General features: G+C 28.3%; 1 protein-coding gene across 2 annotated transcripts in view; it reads right to left on the bottom strand.

Annotated features, from left to right (window-relative positions):
- LOC111034176 (ankyrin repeat and fibronectin type-III domain-containing protein 1-like) overlaps nucleotides 1–23,229 on the bottom strand; it is a 43,550-nt gene extending 20,321 nt beyond the window's left edge. Inside the window, exon 1 of one of the 2 annotated variants that reach the window (XM_022315253.1) lies at nucleotides 22,787–23,229. In XM_022315253.1, the coding sequence (XP_022170945.1) occupies nucleotides 22,787–22,847 (61 nt within the window). In that variant the 5' untranslated portion in view covers nucleotides 22,848–23,229. Of the gene's footprint in view, nucleotides 1–13,520; nucleotides 13,740–22,786 lie in introns of those variants that run through there. The other variant, XM_022315254.1, reaches the window with a different exon arrangement.
- Nucleotides 23,230–24,412: the final 1,183 nt, after the last annotated feature.

Here is a 24,412-nt window from a genome sequence, read left to right as displayed (position 1 = left end):
CACTCAAAACCAGAATTGATTGAATAGGACAGAAGTGGCTAATTTGTTTCCTAATATGTCTTATAATTATATTTAATGAACGTTCTTTGCATTTATGTTATATTTTATTAATTAGTATGTTAATTTATATTATTTACTTATAGTTATAACTTATATTTCTAGATACTACTAAGTCGGTAATCCCGACTAAGGAAATACGAATCTTCAGACTATTTAGTAGGTGTATACTTTCAAATACAGTTCGTAAAATTAGTTTACCGATCACTGTTATTAATGTAATGATTAAATTTCGCTCCAAGCTAACGATAAGGTCCACGTTTTTCTTGTATCCAGTTGTTATACTTATTCATAACACACATATATAACATTATATATTATGCATTATAATTGTGTGTATTAGAATTCAAATCCTATATCTTCAATGATTATTATTTTTTTTTTTAGTACTTTAGTTGTAATTATCAAGACTTGCAGTCGGCATAATTGTTTTCTACCTAATTTACCCACTTTAAAAATTACGTGTACCTGTTTTATAAGTCCTCATGTTTACTCTTTCCTGTTTACCTACAAATATTATACATTAAAGACCATTCGTCAAAATCAAAAATAAATAAAATAATAAATTTTATTTTTTTATTTTTTTTATGTATATATTTTTTTTATATATTATTTCAAAATCATGATGTTGGTAAATCACTAAATTTAATCCGATGGTAAATGGCTATCATTTCACATTTGAACATGAAGGCTTAGCAATATCTTGTATTTTAAAGGATAACATAAAAGAATTTTTTTTTTAAATTATTTTTGAGAGCTATTTTAGTATTTAAGTATAAATCTGGAATGAAACAACCATGTTTACTCTGAAAATGATAAAATGATGGATTTTTCAGTGCCATAACACTAAATAGTATACAATAAAAGAAATCTTAAATTCCGATCAATCATTACATAATTTTTAGTCTTCAGCATAACCAACACCCAAATAAGAGATTTAATCGAAATATAATTCATATTTTTAACGATTATTCAAACACCCTGTGTTACCATAATAATAGTTATTAAATTCTTATTTAAAATTTAAATTAATTAACTAATAATCTTTAGTGAATATTTAAATTAAAATTTTTAAAACAGTATCATATAGTTTTCAATTTGACCTAAATTCTATTTTTATAGTAAAAATATACATAGCATTATCAAAAATAATATAAACGTATATTATCTTGTATGAAATATTTTAAATTTTATTTATTATCGTTATTATAATAGTATAATATACTAATATCTTGACCTTGTGGGGATATGACCGCAGTGATTTTAAGTCAGACGTTCAACTTTCAAGTAAATTTAAAGATGATTCAGTGTAGTTTGGTAGCTTACAAATTCAGGAGAATTTACAATCACCTCTTAATTATTTAAAGTTCTATAATTATCTATTCTAGTCCGTTGGTTATAAAATTAGAATTTTAGTGTTAGTGTATATATATTATTTTGAAAATAAATATATAAGGGTAAAAAAGAAAATTCCGCGCATTACGCTGTCATCAAACATTTTTTTTATAAAAATGTATTCACAGAAAATGCAAAGTATAATAATTTTTTTAATAATGCGAATACGAATTTAAAGTAGGTACCTATGTTACATTTTATTTAAATATAGAAAATCTAAAAATGCAAATTTCAGGGTGCTTTGGGTTGATCTTAAATTACTGTTCCGTTTCCTTCTATAGTTTGCAATATTTTACCACGGATAATTACAAATCCTGTATTTTACAGTAAAGCCATTTGACTATAAAATATTATTTTACATTTTACAAGTATTTTGTTGTAAGCATAACCGTCAACTGACAAAGAGTTAAAGCGAATAAAAATACGATTAAAGCTGTCGGGCCACGGCTGTTTAGTCGATTAATAATCAACAGTGGAACGGCAGCCGTGTTGAAGTACGCCTGTAAACTAATATTTATAATTATTATAAATAGCCATTAAAACAATCGGTGTAATTTAGGTCACAACCAACAATATAATAGGTACATGCATATATAAGACTTCAGGAAAAATATTTGCTATCAAAACTTTCAATTACAAGTATGTAGATATAGCTGATAGGTACATTTCTTTTTTTTTAATTTTTTTTATGAACATATTAATTATTATTATACACCTACATTAATACAGAGTATGTAAACCAATATCATATAGATAAGTATTACAATTTACAGCACAACTCTCTACTGTAGAATTGTATATATTTAATTGTAACTAATGGCCTTTGGAATCGATGGAATTAAAAACAATAAAAACAAAAAAAACCAATATTATATCCATATTAAAGTATTAAGCCATAATATTTATACAAATGTAATTATATAGTTAAATTGTAAAGACAAAGCTAAAGCCTAAAATATATAATGTTATTAGAAAAGAGAACTGTTGATTTCTTAAAATGGGTTGATTACATTCATTGAAAAGTTTAAAATAAGATAGTTTTTTGTATGTAAGCTAATACAGCTGAACGTTTTTAATATTATCAGCTAGGTAGTCACCATGTTATAATTAATTTTATAGTTTTTGGTGTGGATGGATTTTTACGGAAATATTTATTTCATTAACTAATAAATAATATTTATTATGATAATTTTAATGTTGCACTAAATGCATAAAACTTAATATTCATATTAGTAAATTTAAATGTATAGGTACATATATTTCTTTATTAAGATCATTCAAATATGAATGCGATTTGTGAATGTAATTTCTGTACATTTGTATCCTCTTGGTCTATTTTTTTTTATAAATCATAAGGTATATTATCGGATATGAGTCCCCTCTTTAAAACTAGTCACCTGGTTCATGTATCTAAGTATAGTATATTTACCTATTGACAGCTTGTAATCATTAATACAAAATAAAATGTATGAACAAATAGTATTTCGTATATATTATATAAACCCCAAGAGTTATACATGTATTTTCAATTTTATATGATATGGAATCGTACTTCAATTTTTTGTGAAAAATATGTTTTAAATTTAGTTTGTTTTCTTATTATAATATATGAAAAAATACATCAATACATCAAACTTTGAAGTCGTACAAATATAAATGTTCTTGTACACCTCACAATGTCAAGATTTTTTAAAAATAATAAACTAAATATTGACTGTATTATTGTACTGTCTAGATAAAAATGAATATATGTATATATAATATATATTTCATAAATAATCAGGAAAAACTGAAATATTTTTGCATAACCCGTTTTTGACTGAATTGATTTTGACAGACTAAATTTTTACCAAATATATTTTACAACATTATTTTTTGGACAAGAAACAAATATTTTAGTATTTTTGTGCTGTTAATAGATATTAGAATTTTTTGGCTAGTTTGAAATCTATGTATGATACATGTTTAGTAATTTAGCCAGAAAATAAACGACAAAATTCGTTAAAAATATTTGCAACTGTAGTTGAATAAAAAATCTTAGCTAATAGACAAAATTAATTAATTTTGTAGACATAAATTGTTCAAATTTGTTTATTGAGTTTGGATACTCATTATTCAAATGTAAAAATATAACTATTATAACATCCTAAAACAATTTTTCTTATTTTGTTTTAATTCAAAAATATTTATCGTAAAAATTTGAAACTTTTCACTAAATTATAATTTTTTAAACACAATGTCATTTAAGAAATATTAATACTACTTTTATATTACTTTTAGGAATTTCACAGTTTTACATTTTTAGATTTTTATTTAAATGTTAGTAAAAATGTTTACACTGAGTCAGAACCTTGATAATGAAGTACAAGATTTCTTGTAGGCTATAATTATGGAGCAATTTAAATACATATAAAATTCAAAAATATATTTACACAATTCTTTTTATAGTTATTTGAAGCTCTAATTGTGACTTAATTCAATATTGAAACGAAAAATAATAACTTTTTCTCTGTCAATTTCAGTTAAAACGTGTTAAATAAAAAATATGTCCTGTGATAACTTGAAACTTATCGAAGTTACGTATGTTGTTCTTTCCTACACATAATATATTTTCATTAGGTGTTTATACAACGAACTTATTTAGCTACACTATTCTACCATAATTTATTTACTTATAGTTAATAACAATAATACCAGTATATCAAGTAATATAATAGTCATTATGTTATTGTAATAATCATAGGTTACCTATGCGATGTTTATACCATAAGTTCAACCTATTGTAATTCGTAAATAAAACTAAACTATTCATAATAATATAAATAAATTATAAAACAACATTAGATGGATGTAGTAACTGTGGCTCCACTCAGAATCTTTGGCAATAGTTTTATAACTGAATTCAAATTTAAAACATCCATTATAGCAAAGTGACCTCAACGTTGAGGTACACTAGAAACCTACTTATTACTTCTATCTACTTATTTATATTTCTAATTTTAAAAATGTCAATAGCACAGTTTTAAAATCACAAAAACTTACGTGCCACTAGCTTTCTTTCAACTCTCTGGTGATGATAAAAAAAAATAAGTTAATTGATATATTTATCGAAAGATTATATAAATATTTGCCAGTTCCTTGACAATAATTAAAAATTTTAAAATTAAAAAAAAAATTTCCATAGTTCTTAATTATAAAATATGCATCAATCCAATAAAAAATAAGTTGCTAGAAATTTAAAACATTTTTTATTTATGATCATTACCTATACAGGCAGTGAATTCATTCAAAAATTGTATCTAACTTTTTAATTATACTTATAGGTTAATTACATATTTATTATACCTAATAGTTATTTAGTGTGGCAATACTATTTTAGTCAATTCCAAGCCAATATTCTTATTTTTTGGAAGTTATTAAAAACAGTTAAAAATATTAATATATTTTTAATATTCTCTATATATTATATCGTATACTGATTCAATGGTAGAGTTTTTAAAAATTTACCTTAAAGCAACTTTAATTAGTATACTTTTTCAGTTATTGGGTCTCAAAACCTAATCCTCACTCAAATCATAAAATTGTTTTTTTTTTTTATTTGTGTTCAGCCAAAATGACATTATTTCTTTAATTTGAATATTATTATGATTTTATATTTGAACATTTAAAAAGAAAATACTTATGGTTTAAGTTATTCAAATGTACCTCTTTTAAGTACTGAAATTGTTATTAAATTTATAAATAGGTAGTGAATTCAAGAAATAGTATACAAAGTATGTTTTAATAAGAATGATATAAATAAAATATTTCGATAAACATCATTACTAGCAAGGTAAATAATGGTGGTTCATTCTGTATGAAATACAGCAATGAAATATCATCAAAATATAATATTTTTTTTCTTATTATACTATGAAACTACTAAATACTAATATAACCCTTGTAAGTTAAATAGTATTCATCCAACTTAAAATAAGTTGTTTCTTTTATAATATTATAGAGCACAGAAACAGAATAAAGAAAATAATGTAATCAGTTTTTTTCTATTCTTAAAAATTGTTATTAAATATTTGAGTAATACAACAATACTGGCATTTCAATAAAAATCAACTAAAAAATCGGAAAATACAAGTTTAAAAATCAAAATATATTCTGATACATTTTTTAAAGAAATTAATAAATATCACTATACAATAAACATTCATTAAGTTTTAAGTATTTTGGATTTTTAGTTGAATAAGATAAAATGTAGGTAGGTGTAGTATTAAATTGTATTTATTTGTAAACACTTCTTTCAATATTATTCAGTCATAATATTATATCAACTTTTCAGATTTATTTCTGTAAATAAAATATCTTTTATACATAAACTGTTATAATTATTCAACTTTAAAAATAAGAAAAAAAAAAATGAATAACATTTAAAAATAATCAACACACGCACGTATTAATTTTAGTCAAATATAAATATCTTGTGAACATTTTATACATGTCTCGTTGAAATTTTAAATTATGAAACACGTAGGTACATGCAAATAAAATAAACAGAAGCTGGTTGACGACTCTTGGAAATTTAAGAAACTGGTTAACTTGACTCCACATGTGGTATGATATTCTTACACTGACCAACTCACTATTATAATATTATGTGTCACGAAGTATTTTTAAGTTATTATCTTTAAATTGTAATTGAGCATTTTATAGTGAAAAATCAAACAATATTGGTGGTGTATAATATGACAAATTATCTGTATTACAATAGTATTAATTAATCAGTATCTTTTTTTTTTTAGTAAGTACCTCATCTTTAATCAAAGATTGTTTATACCCATCAGTCGCAAATATAGGTATAAGGATTCTATTAACATGCTAATTTCATAATTGTCTTCTAAAATATTCTGTGAATAATTATCACTATTATAGAATTAGGTAGGCACTTCTAACTTATATCCAATTAATAATGTCTAGTTCTAATATTATGTTTTATGCACAAGTGAGAAAACCACTAGGTATACAGATTAATATTAAATAACATGATGCTAGATCTATCTGGATTTCATTTCATATCAATATTTATGTTAAATTTAAACAACTTCGGCAATAGATACCATTAGTTACATTTTATTTACAATTTATTTGAATGAGGCTTAGTATTAGTTGAGCTAGTTCAAGTATAAAAACTAGAAGCAAATTTACAATGAATAACTAATATTTAGTTTAAGGTATAAATAAATTATATTAATAGTTAAAGCGTTTATAATAACTTAAACACATAATACGTGTACATTTACACAAGAGTGTGTAGATTGTATCGCAGTCATAGTCATAAAAAATTAATTTAAAAATATGCAGTTGGAATAATTCAAATCAAATTTTATATTTTAAATATATTTGATTTTTGAACATTTTAATTTTTTACGATAACGCAATAAAATTGACATAAAAAAGATTCAGATTGTTATCGTCATACGTTTTCAAGTTTTTAAATGGATTTTCAACTTTTTAAATTTTGAGCTCATGTTCTTGAAACGCGTTCTACAATAAAGAATTTAACCTTTCATTTATATTACAAGAGTAGGTATGAATATTTAATTTAGCAATATCAATAATTTAAATACAAATGGTCATTTTTTTAATTTAAATTTATATTAATTAATTTTTATTTTTTGAAAAGTATTTCAAAATTACTTTATTACTATTAAATAACACTCAAAAATGTAATGATTTTTTACTAGATATAAATTCAAATTTATTATAATTGTATCTATCACTATTTAATAATCTAAAATTTACCTACATTGAATTATTAATTAAGTAAGATTAGCAGAAGGTGTTTATTTTTCATTTAATAAATCTTTAATTTATGTTCTGGATTAAAATTGTTTGAGCTTAATATAAAGTAAGTTAAAAAAAACGGTATATTTTAAATGGTAAATATTAAGTTCATAATTTTAAATAAATAACTACGAAATAAATAACGCCTAGTTTTCACGAAGGATAAATTGAACCAGTTGTAATTAGTAAATATACATTTCCTGCTATTTTAATAAGTTACTTGATGAACATAGAAAGCTAAATTAGAAATCTTTGTTGTATTTGACAATTTTCTAAGTTCAGATTAATTTTTTCTCATAACACCTTTAATGTCAGCTGAATTACGGTCGGGTACGGTGGTCAATGATTTTCCGACGTCAAAACCACTCCTTTAAGCGACAATAAGAAATAGAAAGCTTATTCAGCTGTATCAATTTACTATTTTGGTTCTCAACACTGCGACATTTTGTTCACTGTGCTATCATATCTCATTATGTGTTGATAATATTATGGTATCGATATTAGAGATGCAGCCTGATGGTTTTGGTTGAATTATTATTTCGAATCGATTTATTACTTTTTCCATAAATAAACGCCTCGAAACCAAATTTAACGACCGTAAAATCCTTCGTTCTAATGATGTACAAACCACGGAATAACACCAAACACGAGAGACTGACGTTAGCAGCGGAAAAGTAATTTTGAAATTGATTGAAGGAATCTTAAATTTTTGATCACATCAATTCCAAGTATAATAATATAACCCACGCGATGCACTCTGGCATGTATTATATATATTATTTAACACAGGCACAAAAAAAAATAGTTACAGAAGGTACTTACACATATTTTTTCATTTAATATCGTTGTATGTATGAAAACATGACAGATTCAATTAATAAAATTGTGTTTTTGTACCTATATGTACTTACTCTATACTACGTTATATCCATGTTACTGAATCACTTTTTACTAATAATTAAAAAAAAAATTAAAGAAATATTACCACGAATGTTACTCATCATATTATACATATTATTACATAATTCAATTAGCATGAACCTATCCGAGTAAATAACGATTTCTACAATATTATATGCATATTTTGCCTGGATAGTAATTGATTGATTTTTATACTATTTTAAACGTATGAGATTTTTTTTGGAAAAACGAGTAGTTTTTGTTTTTAAAACTAACAAATGAAGCGACTACCTTTATTTGTTTTCTATTTAATAATAGGTGGCTACATTTTTTAAAGTTTTTTACTCTGCAAATTACCGTTCACGATGAAAACCGCCGTCGATCAATATAGTAGTAGTATGTTTGAAAGGCGTTAATTATTATTATAAGCTCAACCGATCGCGAAACGCGTATACAGTTAATACACAAACAACATATTAATATTTGAATAAAAAACATAAACATTAACAATACAGCACGACGTTATTGATTAGCCATGTATTGAGTGTATAATATACGGAAAATATACGGCAATATATGAATGCTCAGTATGAAAATATATTGATACTCGAACAAAAGCTTTTCGAACGATCCTCGTGCATGGCTATGATTCTTTGCGGTTGCGTCATTGTCGAGTGCGTAGACCCATACAATATTAGGTAGGTATAATTAATTATACCAACCTACACGTGTTACCCATTGGTACCTATAGGTATCCGAATAACACATACAGCGCACCGATTGACAAAAACGCGATCAGTCGCCCAAATTAGCGAACATCACAGAAAGTTGTTCACCCAAATGAAACGCCTAGACGTGTCGCATTCATTCAATTATACGATAATATCATTACAATCGTGTATACACGTAGGTACCTCGCATACGTGTAAATTTTTTTTTTTTTTGCAGGGTGAAACACCCGTGTCACACGTTATCGACGCCCACGACGAATGCAAAGGAGACTTCACACGACAAACCCGTCAGGTACCGATATAATAATAATAATAATAATAATAATTCATGTTCGTACATATACATATGTTCATTTCCACTTGGATGAGTGATTGGTATAAATGTAAAAGAGCGTTACGCGTAAATACATCGGTTCGAATTTCGCAAATCTACAACACACACGCGCCATATTATTATTATTATTATTATTATTATTATTATTATTATTATTGTACATTATATTATATTATACGACCGACAACCTGCGAACCATCCGCCGCCCACCATAAGTCAAGTATAATGCGCCACCGGTGTACACACGTAAAATGTAAATATACATATGTGCTGCAGGTACCTTATGCGCCTGTTGTGTAAAAGTCATTTGCGCCAAATGCCAATTAAAATAATATATTGGACGGGTGTAATACTCCCCGGACGATCCAGGGGGAACAAAATAAATGTCTGTAGTAGAAAACTAAAGGAAATTAATAATTACAACCTCGGCGCCTTGGCGATTGCGATAGAATATACTGCTATAGTCGTCACCCAACTGTGGCGGATCCAGGGGTTGTCGAAGGGGTTGAATTTGCAAAAACAAAAAAATGTACACCATGTATCAGCCGCAGTAATGCGGTGTAGTGTTATAATTTTGAGGAAATTGTATTGTGCCGTGAAATTCTTTCGCCGGCGAACATGACATGTGTCTAAATAGCTATATTATAATAATATGTTGGCATATTGCCATCGTCATATTATGTACAAATAATTATAGAATAATTATAAGAATTGCGAAAAAAAAAACACCCAGCACATGATGTGGTAAGGGGTGATCGCCCACCCCCTCTCCCAATCCACTCGTAACCACCATTTCGTCACACTAGCTACGATACAATAATAATAATATTGTATAGCAAAAATTATTATCATCGACGGGCGGCATTGAAAGGGCGTCGATATTTCGTCTTGTCGCTAGCAATACTATATGTTGTACAGAGTGGACCACCGTCATTTTCCGTTTCCCTGTGTCGATTAAATGTGAAAAACGGGAAAACGCGTTGGGCCACTCTGTATACATTATTATAGAGCTGCAGCTGCGACGGTCGTTTCCCGAGCTACGCACAGGATAACTGCAATCATAATAATTATCATCATTATTGTCCCGCAGAAATATCTTCACAGTCGTCGGCGCTTTGTCGTAGTCGGTGTATTTACATATTATAATACTATTGTATATATGATGTTCGCGAATCACGCACGTATACAATAAACATAATATTATACACAATACATATACGCATAATATTGTACATATATATATATAACACGGTATGTACACGAGGAAATACACTGGAATACTATATATATATAGGTCTATATACGTCATGTTATTATATTATACCGATGCCTACGCGCATTGTTGTAATATGTGAACGATAAAATATTATTATATTGTAGTGTACTGCCGTGCAGCAGTCGATGAACTATCACAGCAGCAATAATAATTATAACGATCCCGCCCGCCTGCGTATACCCATATTACATATTATTATTATTATTATTATTATTATTATTATTATTATTATTGTGAGTACCTATATCTACCTACTCTATACCTACTCGGCGACCGCGTAATTTATATTATATTCATATTATTTTTTTTTTGAATTTTTAATTAACTCACCGTGGGATTTGTTGGATAAGGAACGTTTTTTTTAATAGCACGTGTATTATTATATTATTATAATATATTACATTGTGTGTGCCTATACATAATATTACGATACGTTCCACGGGGAAAATGCAGACGTTCTTTGAAACAAACGTTATACCTACCTATAATAATAATAATAATATCAAGTTCAGGTAACAACCTGAAGATGTATATAGTTCGTACTCGTCGCCGTGTGTTCGGCAGACCTTGAAATCTCGGGCAGAGCGTAATCGCACCGGTGTAAAGTTGGTTTTTTTCCCGTTCGCGTGTGAGACAAGTAAACTAGATATTATTATAATGCACACGCTGGTCATCTGCATATTATACACGAAGGCGACGACCGAACAGGTTCGAATATTTCGCGCCAAATCCCGATATATTTTATAAAATATTATAATGTTATACGTTCCCAAGGCCCGCGATGGCTGCTGGCATCCCCCGAGGACAATCCGCACCGATCATATTTGCTCGTCGCGACTGTGGTGACGAATTCGACCGATCGATAAGAAGAAACGGTGTTTTCCAGAATAATAGTAGTGATAGGTACTTGATACGTATAAGAACAAATTGATAGTAAAATATCATCCTCTTGTAGTTTTTTTTTTATTGTTATGACATAATAGCATTGTATTTGAGGCTTGAGCTATACAATAAACCAGGTATCTGAATATCCCGGCTTCGCCAGTGCAGTGCAGTTTTTTTTGTTTATGACAAATCCTGTATTTTTTATACGCTATATAGGTGTGTCTAGGTTTGAGTGTATATCTCAATTTTAGTGTACCTCAGTTTATGGACAAATCGACCCCTAGCTTTGTGGAATAATTTGACCTAGATGGGAAACCGCAAGTTCGCTGATTGGCTTTAGCACTTGATATATCTTTTGACGTGGTGTAAACTCATTGCTCTCTAAACTTTCCTGACATCTCTAAAAACAATCTCTGAGATTTTCTTCGAATTCAATTGAGTAGTTCTTGAAATACAAGCTATACACATACATTTGGTTTTATGATATTATAGTTTCTTTAATCGGGACAACGAAAAAAAAACACTACGATTTGATGCACGCTTATACCTGATCTGCCCGAGTAATCAACGACAGCCATTTATAATATACAAACAAATAAAAATAGTAATTTTTACTATTACTGTTAAATGGCAACCATTTATGAACAAAAAAAAAAAGTATCGATTTCAAATCTCAAGATCCCCGTCTGACCCGCATTAAAATGCGAATACCGGAAAACCATTTCTTATTTCGCATCCGCATCTATAGACCATTAGAGGAACCACTATTCCAAATTTCAAATGCATACGTTTGGTAGATATTGAGAAGTAGCGATGAATGAATGAGTGAGTATGGGTGGTATTTGGCTTATATACGCACATAATAATTATATAGATTATTATAGGTATCAAACACAATAATGTAGGTAGGTACCGAAATGTTGTATAACTAATGTGTTTAGAAATCGAATCAAGTCATATCATCGCGCGTAAGTAAATTAACAGTAATAAGCCCAGTAACTATGTACTTAATAAATATAAATCAAATTTATTGGTATTCGTACGAGTTTTCGAGATCACCACTGCAGCAATCAGGACAAAAATGAATATTACATAATCATATAATATAATCGTGGCGTAAAAATATGAGTTTAACATTATAATAATATTATAATCGGTGATAATGCAATACCGTTGCATTATATTTATATATTATGGAAAAACGCTCACGCGTAAAGTTTACGACGACGTTCGTGTCTAAATAAACACTATAAAACACCAACACGAAGAGCGTAGGCAGAGAGAGGCAGACTATATAGAACATAATATTAGGTATATAATATATAATAATAATTTAATATAATTATTATTTGTCATAAAATTGTCTCGTCTTATAAGTTATAAACCTATAAAAATGTGATTTTAACTACAATAATAAAATCGTCGTGGTGTAGGTACATGTGTGCCACTGATACAGAAAATGTATATATTTTTTCACAAATCAGTAACTAATAATGTATACAACTATGTGAAAACCAAAAAATCCGAGTGTATACTTTATGTACTGAAGGACCGAAGTATATATAAGTACGATAGGCACACGTTATAAATATAATATATTACTTTATTAGTATATTATATTATTACCTTTATTATATTAAATCAACAACTACGGGAAATCTAATGAATCAATTAATTTATCGGTAAATTACATACTGTTATAATGTGTCGATCAAAATGTTAACGAAGTTTTATCCCAATAAGTAAACTATAAAAGCAATACTAACAGTTCTACTTAGGAATTATTTTATTAATTCACACTTAAACTTAATTTTATTTTGATACAAAAAGCGTCCACTATAAAATAATATTATTTTCTTACGTTACAAAGATATTTTAATATTTATTTTCTTCTTTTCAACGTAATACTACTTCTAAATGTGACTTGTCATGTCAGAAAGTTGACCGTCTACATAATTTTGTTTGACAGCATAATAGAATAACGCGTATAATAATAATCGTCTAACGTTTTTCCTCATTTATGTCAAGACTGTCATGATCCGTTGTTGTAAATAATTCACTGTATTATTGCGCATTAATAAAAAAATATATACATAATACTCCTTACCTTCGTTGAGTATTTTATGGGACCTCATCGGCTTTATATCAAATAACGGACATTGATTTACGAGATAATAATTGTACTGCGAGTGTAAATAAAATGCATTGGCGATATTAAAACTCGAGAACGGTGCATATATGACTGTATTAAATTATGTGAAACAAGTCAATAAACGTCATAATAGTATTATACGATCCAAACGTCGAACAGCGGAGGATACGGTTGCGCTGAGTATTTAGGTGCGTACCTACATTGATACAATCGTTTATTTTTCCTCCACTCAATAGACCGCATATTAATAATTACTATATAAGCATGATAATAGCCGATATAATATTATCGATATCGACGAGTGTTGAATTCGTTACTGTATTACGAGATTATCTTGTTAACAAGGACCTAATCCCATGATTACGGTTCATGACAACTATACAACACTGATTTATTTTTTTATGCATCAAGGTTGTTTATGATTATTGTGCCTACACCGAAGCGTATAATATGATAGGTACCTAAATGTATATTATACGTACGTACCTGACTGTGTATATAAGCGCACATGCGGCACAGAGGTGCCAAATTGTTCGACTTTTAATTTACATATACGTATAAATAACACTGGTTTTATCCTTGTTGTACGTGCGTCAAACAGATGACCGTTTTGAAAAGTTATCAAGATTTAAATTTTTAAATATCATAAATGTATTTTTGAGAGTAATGAATATAATAACACAAAAAATTTAAGTATTTAATATATGCGTAGGTTATGCGTAGGCATAAATACGTGCTATAATATATTATAATGTATAGAGAAGTACTCGTAATTTTAAGCGCAGTTGACCGACGGTGAAAAAATACGGTATGAATATTTTATTCAGCATTTTTTTTTTTCGCCGAGGATAATTGTGTATACAGATTTCAGATTTATATTATGTCAGACCTACCTAAGTTTTTGGTATACATTGAAATATGGGTATTGTCAAGTGGTGTCGTATTATAGAATTAAAAAATATCTTCTACACTATTATATTTTATCCAAATAAAATTCACCGACGAATTAAATTGCAGTAAAAACGAATTTACATCAAAGTTCACAAATGTGAAATGACAAACTAATGCAAAAAAAAAGGCACAAATAATATTTGTTCAAAGAATATAGTTGATAATATTATACTATGTTACGAAACTTACGATTAATTGTCAATGTAAAGAAGAAATTAAACTAAACTTATAACGATTGTATAGATTGATATACAATATACATATATTATTAATTCCATTAAATTAACTCAAATTAATATTACAGTTGCGAACCAATATTATGGTAACATGACAAACCTATTATTATAATACTTGTGCACGCGTAGTTAACTGTTAACCTAATAACCGAATTAAAGCATTATTTTTGTGTTTTCGTGTGGTTAAATTCTTTATCGCAAGTACTCAGTAACCTTATCGTTGAAACGGTGTATATAAAGTGTATTATATTTTTTTTATGGACTGACATGGGTATCAGTGAATCTGCAATTTGGTTTAAAGTTCATATACAACTTTTATTTGTCACGGGCCAAGAGAGAACATTTTCAGTGTTTCGAGTTATGACCTATATTTATTATTTCATTGAGTATCTATTGTTTATTTTTTTATACACCTTTTCATATTTCATAATAATATAGGTATATTATACAAAATAAAACTACAACAATTGTTTGTGTAAAGGATCATACTTTACGCCATTATGTATATAAAATTACTTAACTAAAAAAGTAAAAACTCTAGGGTTTCTATTTTCTGTACCTTGCAAAATTATTATATCATAATATAATGTGTTTACTACACTCCTCTTTACATAACCCTGGATTAAGTGGGAGAGCCAGAGAGGTAAAGATAAATCAAATCCATGAGACTCACATAGTTCCATTTTTTAAGTAAGAACACTATTACATTTTCTTCTTTATCGATTAAATATAAATATTTTCAATCCATACTGTCTTATACATCAAAATATTTTATGTAGTAGGATTCTATATACTTCGTATTTGCATGCTTCGAACAAAAATATTTCAAGTACAATTCACAAATACACAAATATTATGATAAACTTTAAAGTTTAAAATTAACTTTCACGTGGATTCTCTTACAACGAGTGTATACGGTTAGATACAATATACCTTTTATATACGTATCCTGACTGTCATCCGTATCTGGCTGTCTGAGGAGATTGAGTCGGAATAATTTAACTTGTATTTCAAAACGAAGCTCATAATATATTATAACTTAAATAAAACGTTTAAATGTCAAATAATTTCTATTACCTTTGTCACCTGGAATGAGAAAAAATGTATGCTATAATCTTGTATGATAATTTGATCTATAATTAAATATTTATACCCAACAGTTGCAAATTTGCAATTTTAATGTGAACATATAATCTGTATAGGTACAGCCAAAATGTTTCGTCGTCTGCATTGGTAAATAAATATATTGCGAGTATTATTATATAACTGGATTACGCTTTTGTTTTGTCGTGGGCGTGTTATACTGTGATGTGTATATGTTTTCAAGCTAATTTAGTTGGAATGATTTTGCCGGTATTCAGTGTTTTAAGTGGTTAAGTCTCTGCTCGCTTGTTTTACGATTCGAAACGGGTATCATATTACTTGCGACAACCGTTTTCTGTAAGCCTGGTATATTGTACCAGGAGTAGAGGGTTTTTCATATTATTAACATGAGAATATAAATACTAATGAAATAAAATGAAGCTTTTGAAAATGCCTATATATATTTTATAACAATATAACTGATTAGATATAGTTATGGGAAATACGTTCAACTAAGTAACGTGTATATTATAATATAGGTGCTTATGATGTTATTATACACTTATGTATTATAATATGTATAATGTATATTATATTTATATTTTTCGTGTTAAACTTAACACTGCTGATATACCAACAATTTATATTATACCTATAGTCATATAAGTGCATAACATGTTTTAACAGCAAAACCTGTTTAATCGTAATTAAAAATAAAACAATTTTCTTTTCCATAATTTTTCGAGAAGACTACACATTTGTAATTTGTACATAGCATTGGTGTAAGGTGGCAATATTAATGGGAAATATTCTCATTTCCTTTTTCTTCTATATAGTGCCTTCGCAAATTCAATACCATACAATACAAATGATACGTAGATACTGTGTATATAATTCCGAATAGAACGTTTATACAAGTACTGTTTACATGTGTTTACATGTACATAAATGTGTACTGTAAATGAAAATATTACTCTAAACTCAATTTAAAAAATATTTTTAGATCCGTTGACACATCTTTTCTCACGCAAGCCATATTTTCTACCAGAATAATAAATATATATATTTTTTATGAATATCGAATTACTAATATATAAGTTCGAACCTTACTTTTATAATTTTGAGGAGCAACGTATATCGCGTAAAACTGGCATAAGAGATATTAAAATATTATACATATTCCTAGTCGTATTTAAGCATTATGGGATAGGTTACAATTAGATACAAACATGTGGAGTGAACTTGTCTCACAACAATATAATAATATAATATTAATAATTATGACAGACGACTTCGATGACCGAAAAAAATAATGCAGACATGAATGATGAAAGAAAACTAAAAATGTACTTTATCTTATGAGTAATATTAAATATGAAGATAAGATAATTTGAGGGTGTCAGAAACCATTGAATAATAATACTATAGACGATACATATTATGTAAAAAATGTACCTAATATTTGTTTTTGCTATAAAAATAGTACAACATTCGCACTCAATTTTGTTTGTATCAATTATTTCCATATGATATTATAAGAACGTATAGAATATAAAAATATTTAATTTCATATTCTATATTTTTAATATATTAAGTTATTTACAGAATACATTATAATGGCTAACACATAAGTACCCTTACTATCAATTTTAATCCATTTAAGTTAGGCAATGAAACGTGTTATATTATTAAACATTACGAATTGCTTAAATTATGAAACCACTCGAATATTTCAACTATAATCAATAGAAGTATTAAAGTGTGTGTAATGAGTAAATATTGTACAAAGATACTACATTTTCGTAATTCTTTTGGCAAACGCGTAAATAATATTATATTATTTCAAAAGAAATATTTGGTTTTCATTGGTAATAATAATCGCATTTTTAATGGTATAAATTGAATTTCGATTTCTTTTTAACGAATAAAACTACCCGGTCATGTGGATAATTTAAAACGGATAATGCATCACGGTGTGGTGTCGTGTGCTATCCGGCTGAAAATAATAATAATAATAATAATAATTACTAAAAACGCCATCATCTCATCCTATATATTATCTGGGCTGTGGTGGCCGGTAACGCTGTCAGCACACTGAACATAACTTAACCGCTGTCATCCTGCTGTCACGTGGATGCGACAACGCGACGACCGATTTTCCAATTCTGTGTAAACGCACACAACGTACACGAACACGGTTTCCGTTTTAGAATCGTATTACACAAATGACACTTAAAAAATCAGTTCACTTTATCCACCCTATCCACCCGTAAGTCATAGGTATTAGACAGGTACTTAGTTGAGAAACGAAAACGATTATATTATTTATCCATTATTGCAATAATAGAAAAGGACATTTTAAAACACTTTTTAGTTTGAAAAAAAAAATTTTATAATCTAATGGTCATAACTCATGACTATACATCATAGACTAGTTCCTACCCAATTATCCATATATTATTACATAACAGTATCATTTTACAATCGTATGTTTATATATTATTTTTATTTGTGAACATCTAAATTTTCACTATGTAATAAATTATATTACTCATACTCAGTCACTAAAATATATGTTAATAGCATCGTATATAATAATTCTTAAACGCTCATATGTTATAATATTATGTGATAATACATATTGGCTATTTATATCTATACCCTATCACCATGTTCACACAATATGGTAACGGACACAGCGTATCGCACGAAAGAAAGAAGTTAGTAACACGTAGGAGTTGTACAAGGCAAACTTTTTGAAATAAAAGAAAAAAATGTCAACGAAACAGCTTTTCAAAGATTGTATTATTATGCCTATATTTGGTGAGTCGCTATACCTGCATGAACAAGGCCATAGGTTATGCGTGCTCACAATTGTGTTACCTTATAGTTTATTCTATTATTTTCCATTACCGATTGTTAGGTAATGATGGTTTTCACGGAATAATTGCGTTTAACCTACTTAAAACACATTATTTAAAGTCACATACAATTAGTCATAATATAAATTATACAAATATATAAAAATTTCGTCTGTGTCATATCAAGTTGAATTATTGAATCATATTATTATTACTTAAGTCATATTGCACTGTACCTATACCGGTTATACCGACATTTTCTTTGTGTTGTCGACACACATTTTCGTACAAACATACTTGAGCTTTTGATCCAATTGTATTGAAATATTATGCGACATATCAAACTATTATTCTATATAAATAGATAATATATATTCTATAGAACTTCTATTCAAATTCTGTAGTATACCCTGTCGAAGGCATTAGTAGTAGATTTTATACAAACGTAATTCAAATGAGGTATTTGTGTATTTTAATACTCTCAATATAATTGTATGCTTCTACAATTTAAGTGTATAATTATTCGTCTACGTTCAACTTTATCAATCATATCTCTAAAAATATCCCTATAATAAATATTTATTTATCATTAATTGCTATAGCAATACTATAGTATCGTTTAATTGTATACCGCATATTAATATTATATAGAATTGAATACATGTTTATGATTTGTTTTATTAATTTTACTAAAAAAAACAGACACAACGATGAATTATTGTATTAATTTATTTTTAAATATTTACATAACTAAATTACAACAATATACGCAATCCAGACAAAACATATACTCTAAAAATTAACATTGCGGTTTTTTTATGGTTTTTGTGGTATATTTTTATTTAAAATAATATCTAATTGAAAAATTAGATTAGTTGTTTATCATAGACATATATGATCGTCACTCCTATAAAATATTCATTTTTTAGAGATTAAATTGTAATTTTTTAATACATTTGCCATGTAACTGAACAAATTACACTATTATATTATATTTCAATATTTGTTAAATAAAGTATGTAATATATCATTAATGGATAATATCCTATAATATTATGACGATACTCTTATTAAATAACGCGTAATGTGTGAATGAAATACATCCGACGCTTTCATTATATTATTATGAACCATCTATTTGTGTATACTGTGTAAATAAATTATGTACTTATTGTAATGTTTGTACGACAAATTAATGCATTCAATCGTGTTTAGTAACTATTAAGAATATTCTCAAATTTGTTCACCAAATTAAATTTTTCTATTCAATATACGACATATGACCGAGAAAACTTGAATTGTCGTATAATTGTGAATATTTAAAATTTGTTTTTCTATTTTATTTCTTTTTTGTAATGCGATAGTTAAAAAAATATTAACATTATGCTGTTTGTAATTTGTAAACCTAGATTTAAATAAATTCGAATGTATGTAGTGTTAAATAATCTGAATCTGAATTGGAATAATCTCATAATAATTATGATATTACCTTATTCACACAAATTGATATCTTTACATTGTATCCATTATTTCATTTATTTATAAACACAGTAGTACACTTGTTTAAGCAATTCTGTTGACAATAACTTCAATTATATTATTCTAAGAGTGATGGATTACATAACAGATTTAGATCGATATTTTGTCACCCACATAAACTACTATTTTCGTAATACATAAATAATTGACATATATTTAAATACATAACATTTAATGAATTAGCTATTAATGGGTAGTCATAACTCATACGTCACGAAATAAAATTCATATTCTAAATTTAAATTATCAATTTATTTGAAGTTTTAAATAAACTAAAATATAATACATTTTAGAATGCAAAACTAGGTAGTTACCTAAGCATTTTAATTTAAATGACCCCTTTTTGTTTGTTATGTATAGATATTATCTTTAATACTGGGTGATTCCTATAACAATAACCACTCATTATATCAATACAATTATATATATGTTTTTAAAAATGTATTTATTTAATTTATTTTAAGTGGTTAATAAAAAACGTTTGTGAAAATATATGTTTTATTTATTTTAATTCATTCACAAATCTTAATTTAAAATTAGTATGGAAATATATCATGTCGTAGAGGACAATTATTTCACATAATATTCAATAAATGTTGGCGAATATTTGTTTTAAATATACCAAGGTAGTAGGTACTGTTGTAAATTAAAATGTATTATTCATAAACACAGCATTTTTGACAAAAAAAAAAACTTTATTCATAAAAAAAAATATTTATCTCATATTTAAAAATATAATTACATGTTTAAATATCTTATACTGAATTCCTTAATATTTATTTATATAAATTCAAAGCAATATTAAAAAATCATATTGCAGAAAGGAATTCAAAATGTTCGTGTATCACAGCAACTTAAATCATTCAATTTTTAAAAGTCTATAAATAATTAATTACTGATAAGAGATAACCTATGTAGTTTACGATACCAATATTAACACATCAATATTATTAGAAAAATATTAAAAACCCTACAAAAAATAAACAATACCATAGATGCTTAGAATACATAATTGCGTCGCAAAGTTAGGTATATCTACAATAGAACAAATATTAAATAAACTGTTGTATATCTAGGCCAAGTAAATATTCACTCGCTTATTCATTAAATCCAATCAAATAATAATTATAAAAATATTGTTTTATTTAATTTAAAATTAGCAGATATCAATTTTGAATAAATGTATAATATTAGGTATGTCTTCGATAAAATATTATATCACCCTCGGTCGGTGTTCCCATTAGGCACAAAGAAACTAGTAGGTAATAGTAGTTAATATGAATGCTTACTAAATGGTATCTATACAAATTAACACATGATAAATATTGGGAATAATACCTACCTAAGGGCTAAGCGTAGTACACATAATATATACGTATGCGTACAAAGGTATGCGAAAAATAATAGAACATCAGTTTAAAAACGATAACAACATATTTTTATCGACGCATATTCTATAGAAATAAACGACTGTAATCAAATTCGTGTGTACGTTGATTGTGTGGATGGATAGACGGATAGTCGATTAAAAAAATCTTCGAGTTTGAGCTACATACCTACATACTGTTTGAAACGTGAATATTCACGCGCCAGTGATCCACACATGCGGTAAACCTGATAAGAACATATAATTCCCCGCAGACCGCTAGTCAAAATATCTATTGAATAAAAATAGGACCCAGGAAAATATTTCAAAAGAGAAAATATCCAAGTGAGGATCGTACATAAGAGAGAAAAGAGGTCTGTAGTGTAAATATTATGACAACTTTATACGAAATTATCGTGTCGCATTACTGTAGTATTAGTCGTGAAGTTGCGTAAAATATTATATTATTCACATTTTACGTATAGCCACAATACGTATTGGAATAAAATCTTATTAAATATTAATGCTCGTGAATGATACATTTACCTACAATAAAGTATAATACTGCTGAAGTCTTATTAATTGCTATGTGAATGAAGTGGATGTACATTGATTTATTGATTTTATTTTTTATATTTAAGAATTATTTGTCATAATATTTTATTTTATTTTAAACTTGTTTTTCTAATTTTAACATAAATACTACGAGTGATAATTTTCATGAGCAGTGGTTCCTACCTAATATTATACACGGCCATACTATGTTTTTATTCATATACTATATTATAATAGTCGTTACTCATCTGTATCAATCATCGAATGTAAATAATACAATGTTTATTTCAGTAAATATAGATCAAATTACCTTAAAATTACCAAAGCCTCTATAATATAATACTACTATCATACTTTAGTACTTTACATATAATTTATCGTATAAAATCGATTATGAAATGTATAATTCTCATTATATCTTGATAAGGAATCTGCTCAGGCTTATGACCAAAGCGGAAAAACAGTCAAAGCTTTATTTTCCTACAGTTATAAAGACGCCCGGTCTAGACCAAGAAACATTTTTCGGTCTGGATCGAGCTAAAGACAACTATAAAAAATGGAATTTTCAATAACATACCTACTAAATATTGTATATTTTATTATTATGTAATATTTTTTTTTTTTAGGTACCTTCGATTCTAAACTTGATAAGTCGCTCTTTGACTTGGATCCGAGGCATGTAACATATCATCTTTGGCCACCGGTGCCTGTACACGTCTTTTCCGGGGAAAACATGTACCACGAACAAATGCGCTTCCGCGCACACACGATGATCACGCGAGCGGTGGCGGTAACGACTTCGGCGGCGGCATCGTAAATTCGTAACGGCCGCAACGGATGTCGATATTGTCGCACACTGGGGAAGACGTGTGAGAGATACGCGCGCACGACCGTCGTGGTTATTGGGTGATTGGTGACGGGTGACGGCGACAAATAGTAACGACGGTGCGATTATATTATACCGGACCGACGAGACGAAAAGCGGCAGCGATACGGAGACGACCTAGTACTCACCGTGAACCGGTCGGACGAACGTGCACGAAAAGACTGCGTGCGCCGTGCAGAGACGGTGACTGTTGCGGCGGCTGCGGCGGCTGCGACGGTGTCAATAAACTTCAATGTCAAAGAGCACCTGAACCACCACCAGAACCACCACCAACACCGGCGGCGGCGCGACCGCGGTCATCACAGTCGTCACCGTAGATATATACCGCGGTGCAATATAATAGCGACTCCCACCATCTGCACCGTCACAACCATCTCGGTTACTAATACTATTTAGGTACTACTACTACTACTACTACTACTACTACTACTACTACTACTACTGTCTATACTACCGGTGATTCTGCTGCTGCTGCTACATCAGACGGGGCGAAATACTTATATTGTCGGTGCATCTCTATGCGTGTGCGTGAACCCCATTATTATTATTTATACTCATAAGACAGTGTCTATGCAGATTACCTGTACGTGTGCTTAATGCTTATGTGCATGTGCAGCGCGACTACCGATCGCGGGTCGCGGTCACCGCTCGACGTGAAGGCGAGTACCCGGTTCGAAGTATATCGGTGGCGGCGTAGTCGAGTCTGTTTCGGCGGGCGCAAGTCGTCGTCGAGTAATGCACCGAGTTCTATGAGAACGAGTTCTACAATGAACCGAGTCTTACGAAAACCAAGTTCCGTAAAACTGTTTCCATCAATTTATAATAAAATTCTATATTAAAATGTTATTTGAGTCTCATACTAAGGCGAGTGAGAGACTTGAATTCCAGTTGCACATTATAATATTATATATTGGTATTTTTACACGTTATATCAAAAAATATATCATTGGTCCAATAAGTCATAAATTAATAATATTATCAAAATATTTAAAAATTCAAATGTAACTGTTTTTATTACAGCTCTCATCACTTATTAATTATTAGTTCTCATGATATTATGTTACGTCTTGTCATTTGCTCAACCTTTACAGGAAAACAATTTTATAGAATTTTTTATTTAAAGAGTTAATTTTATAGTACTCTATCCATTATAGAACTAGATTTTATATACCACTCGGTTTTATAGGACTCAAGTCCGATTATCGTCGTCTTCAGACGGTATGAAGTAAAAGCGTTTGCTCGAAGAATCGAAGAAAAATAAATATTATTATTATTATACCTACTCATGGCGATGACATAGATGAGGGGTCGGGGAGTGAGAGAGATGGATCACACAGAGAGAGAGAGAGAGAGAGAGAGAGAGAAAGAGT

This window comes from Myzus persicae, unplaced genomic scaffold (assembly GCF_001856785.1).
Source record: "Myzus persicae strain clone G006 unplaced genomic scaffold, MPER_G0061.0, whole genome shotgun sequence".
Classification (NCBI taxonomy): Eukaryota; Metazoa; Arthropoda; class Insecta; order Hemiptera; family Aphididae; genus Myzus; species Myzus persicae.
Note: the sequence above shows the minus strand (reverse complement) of the source record. Positions and strands in the feature narration are given on the sequence as shown.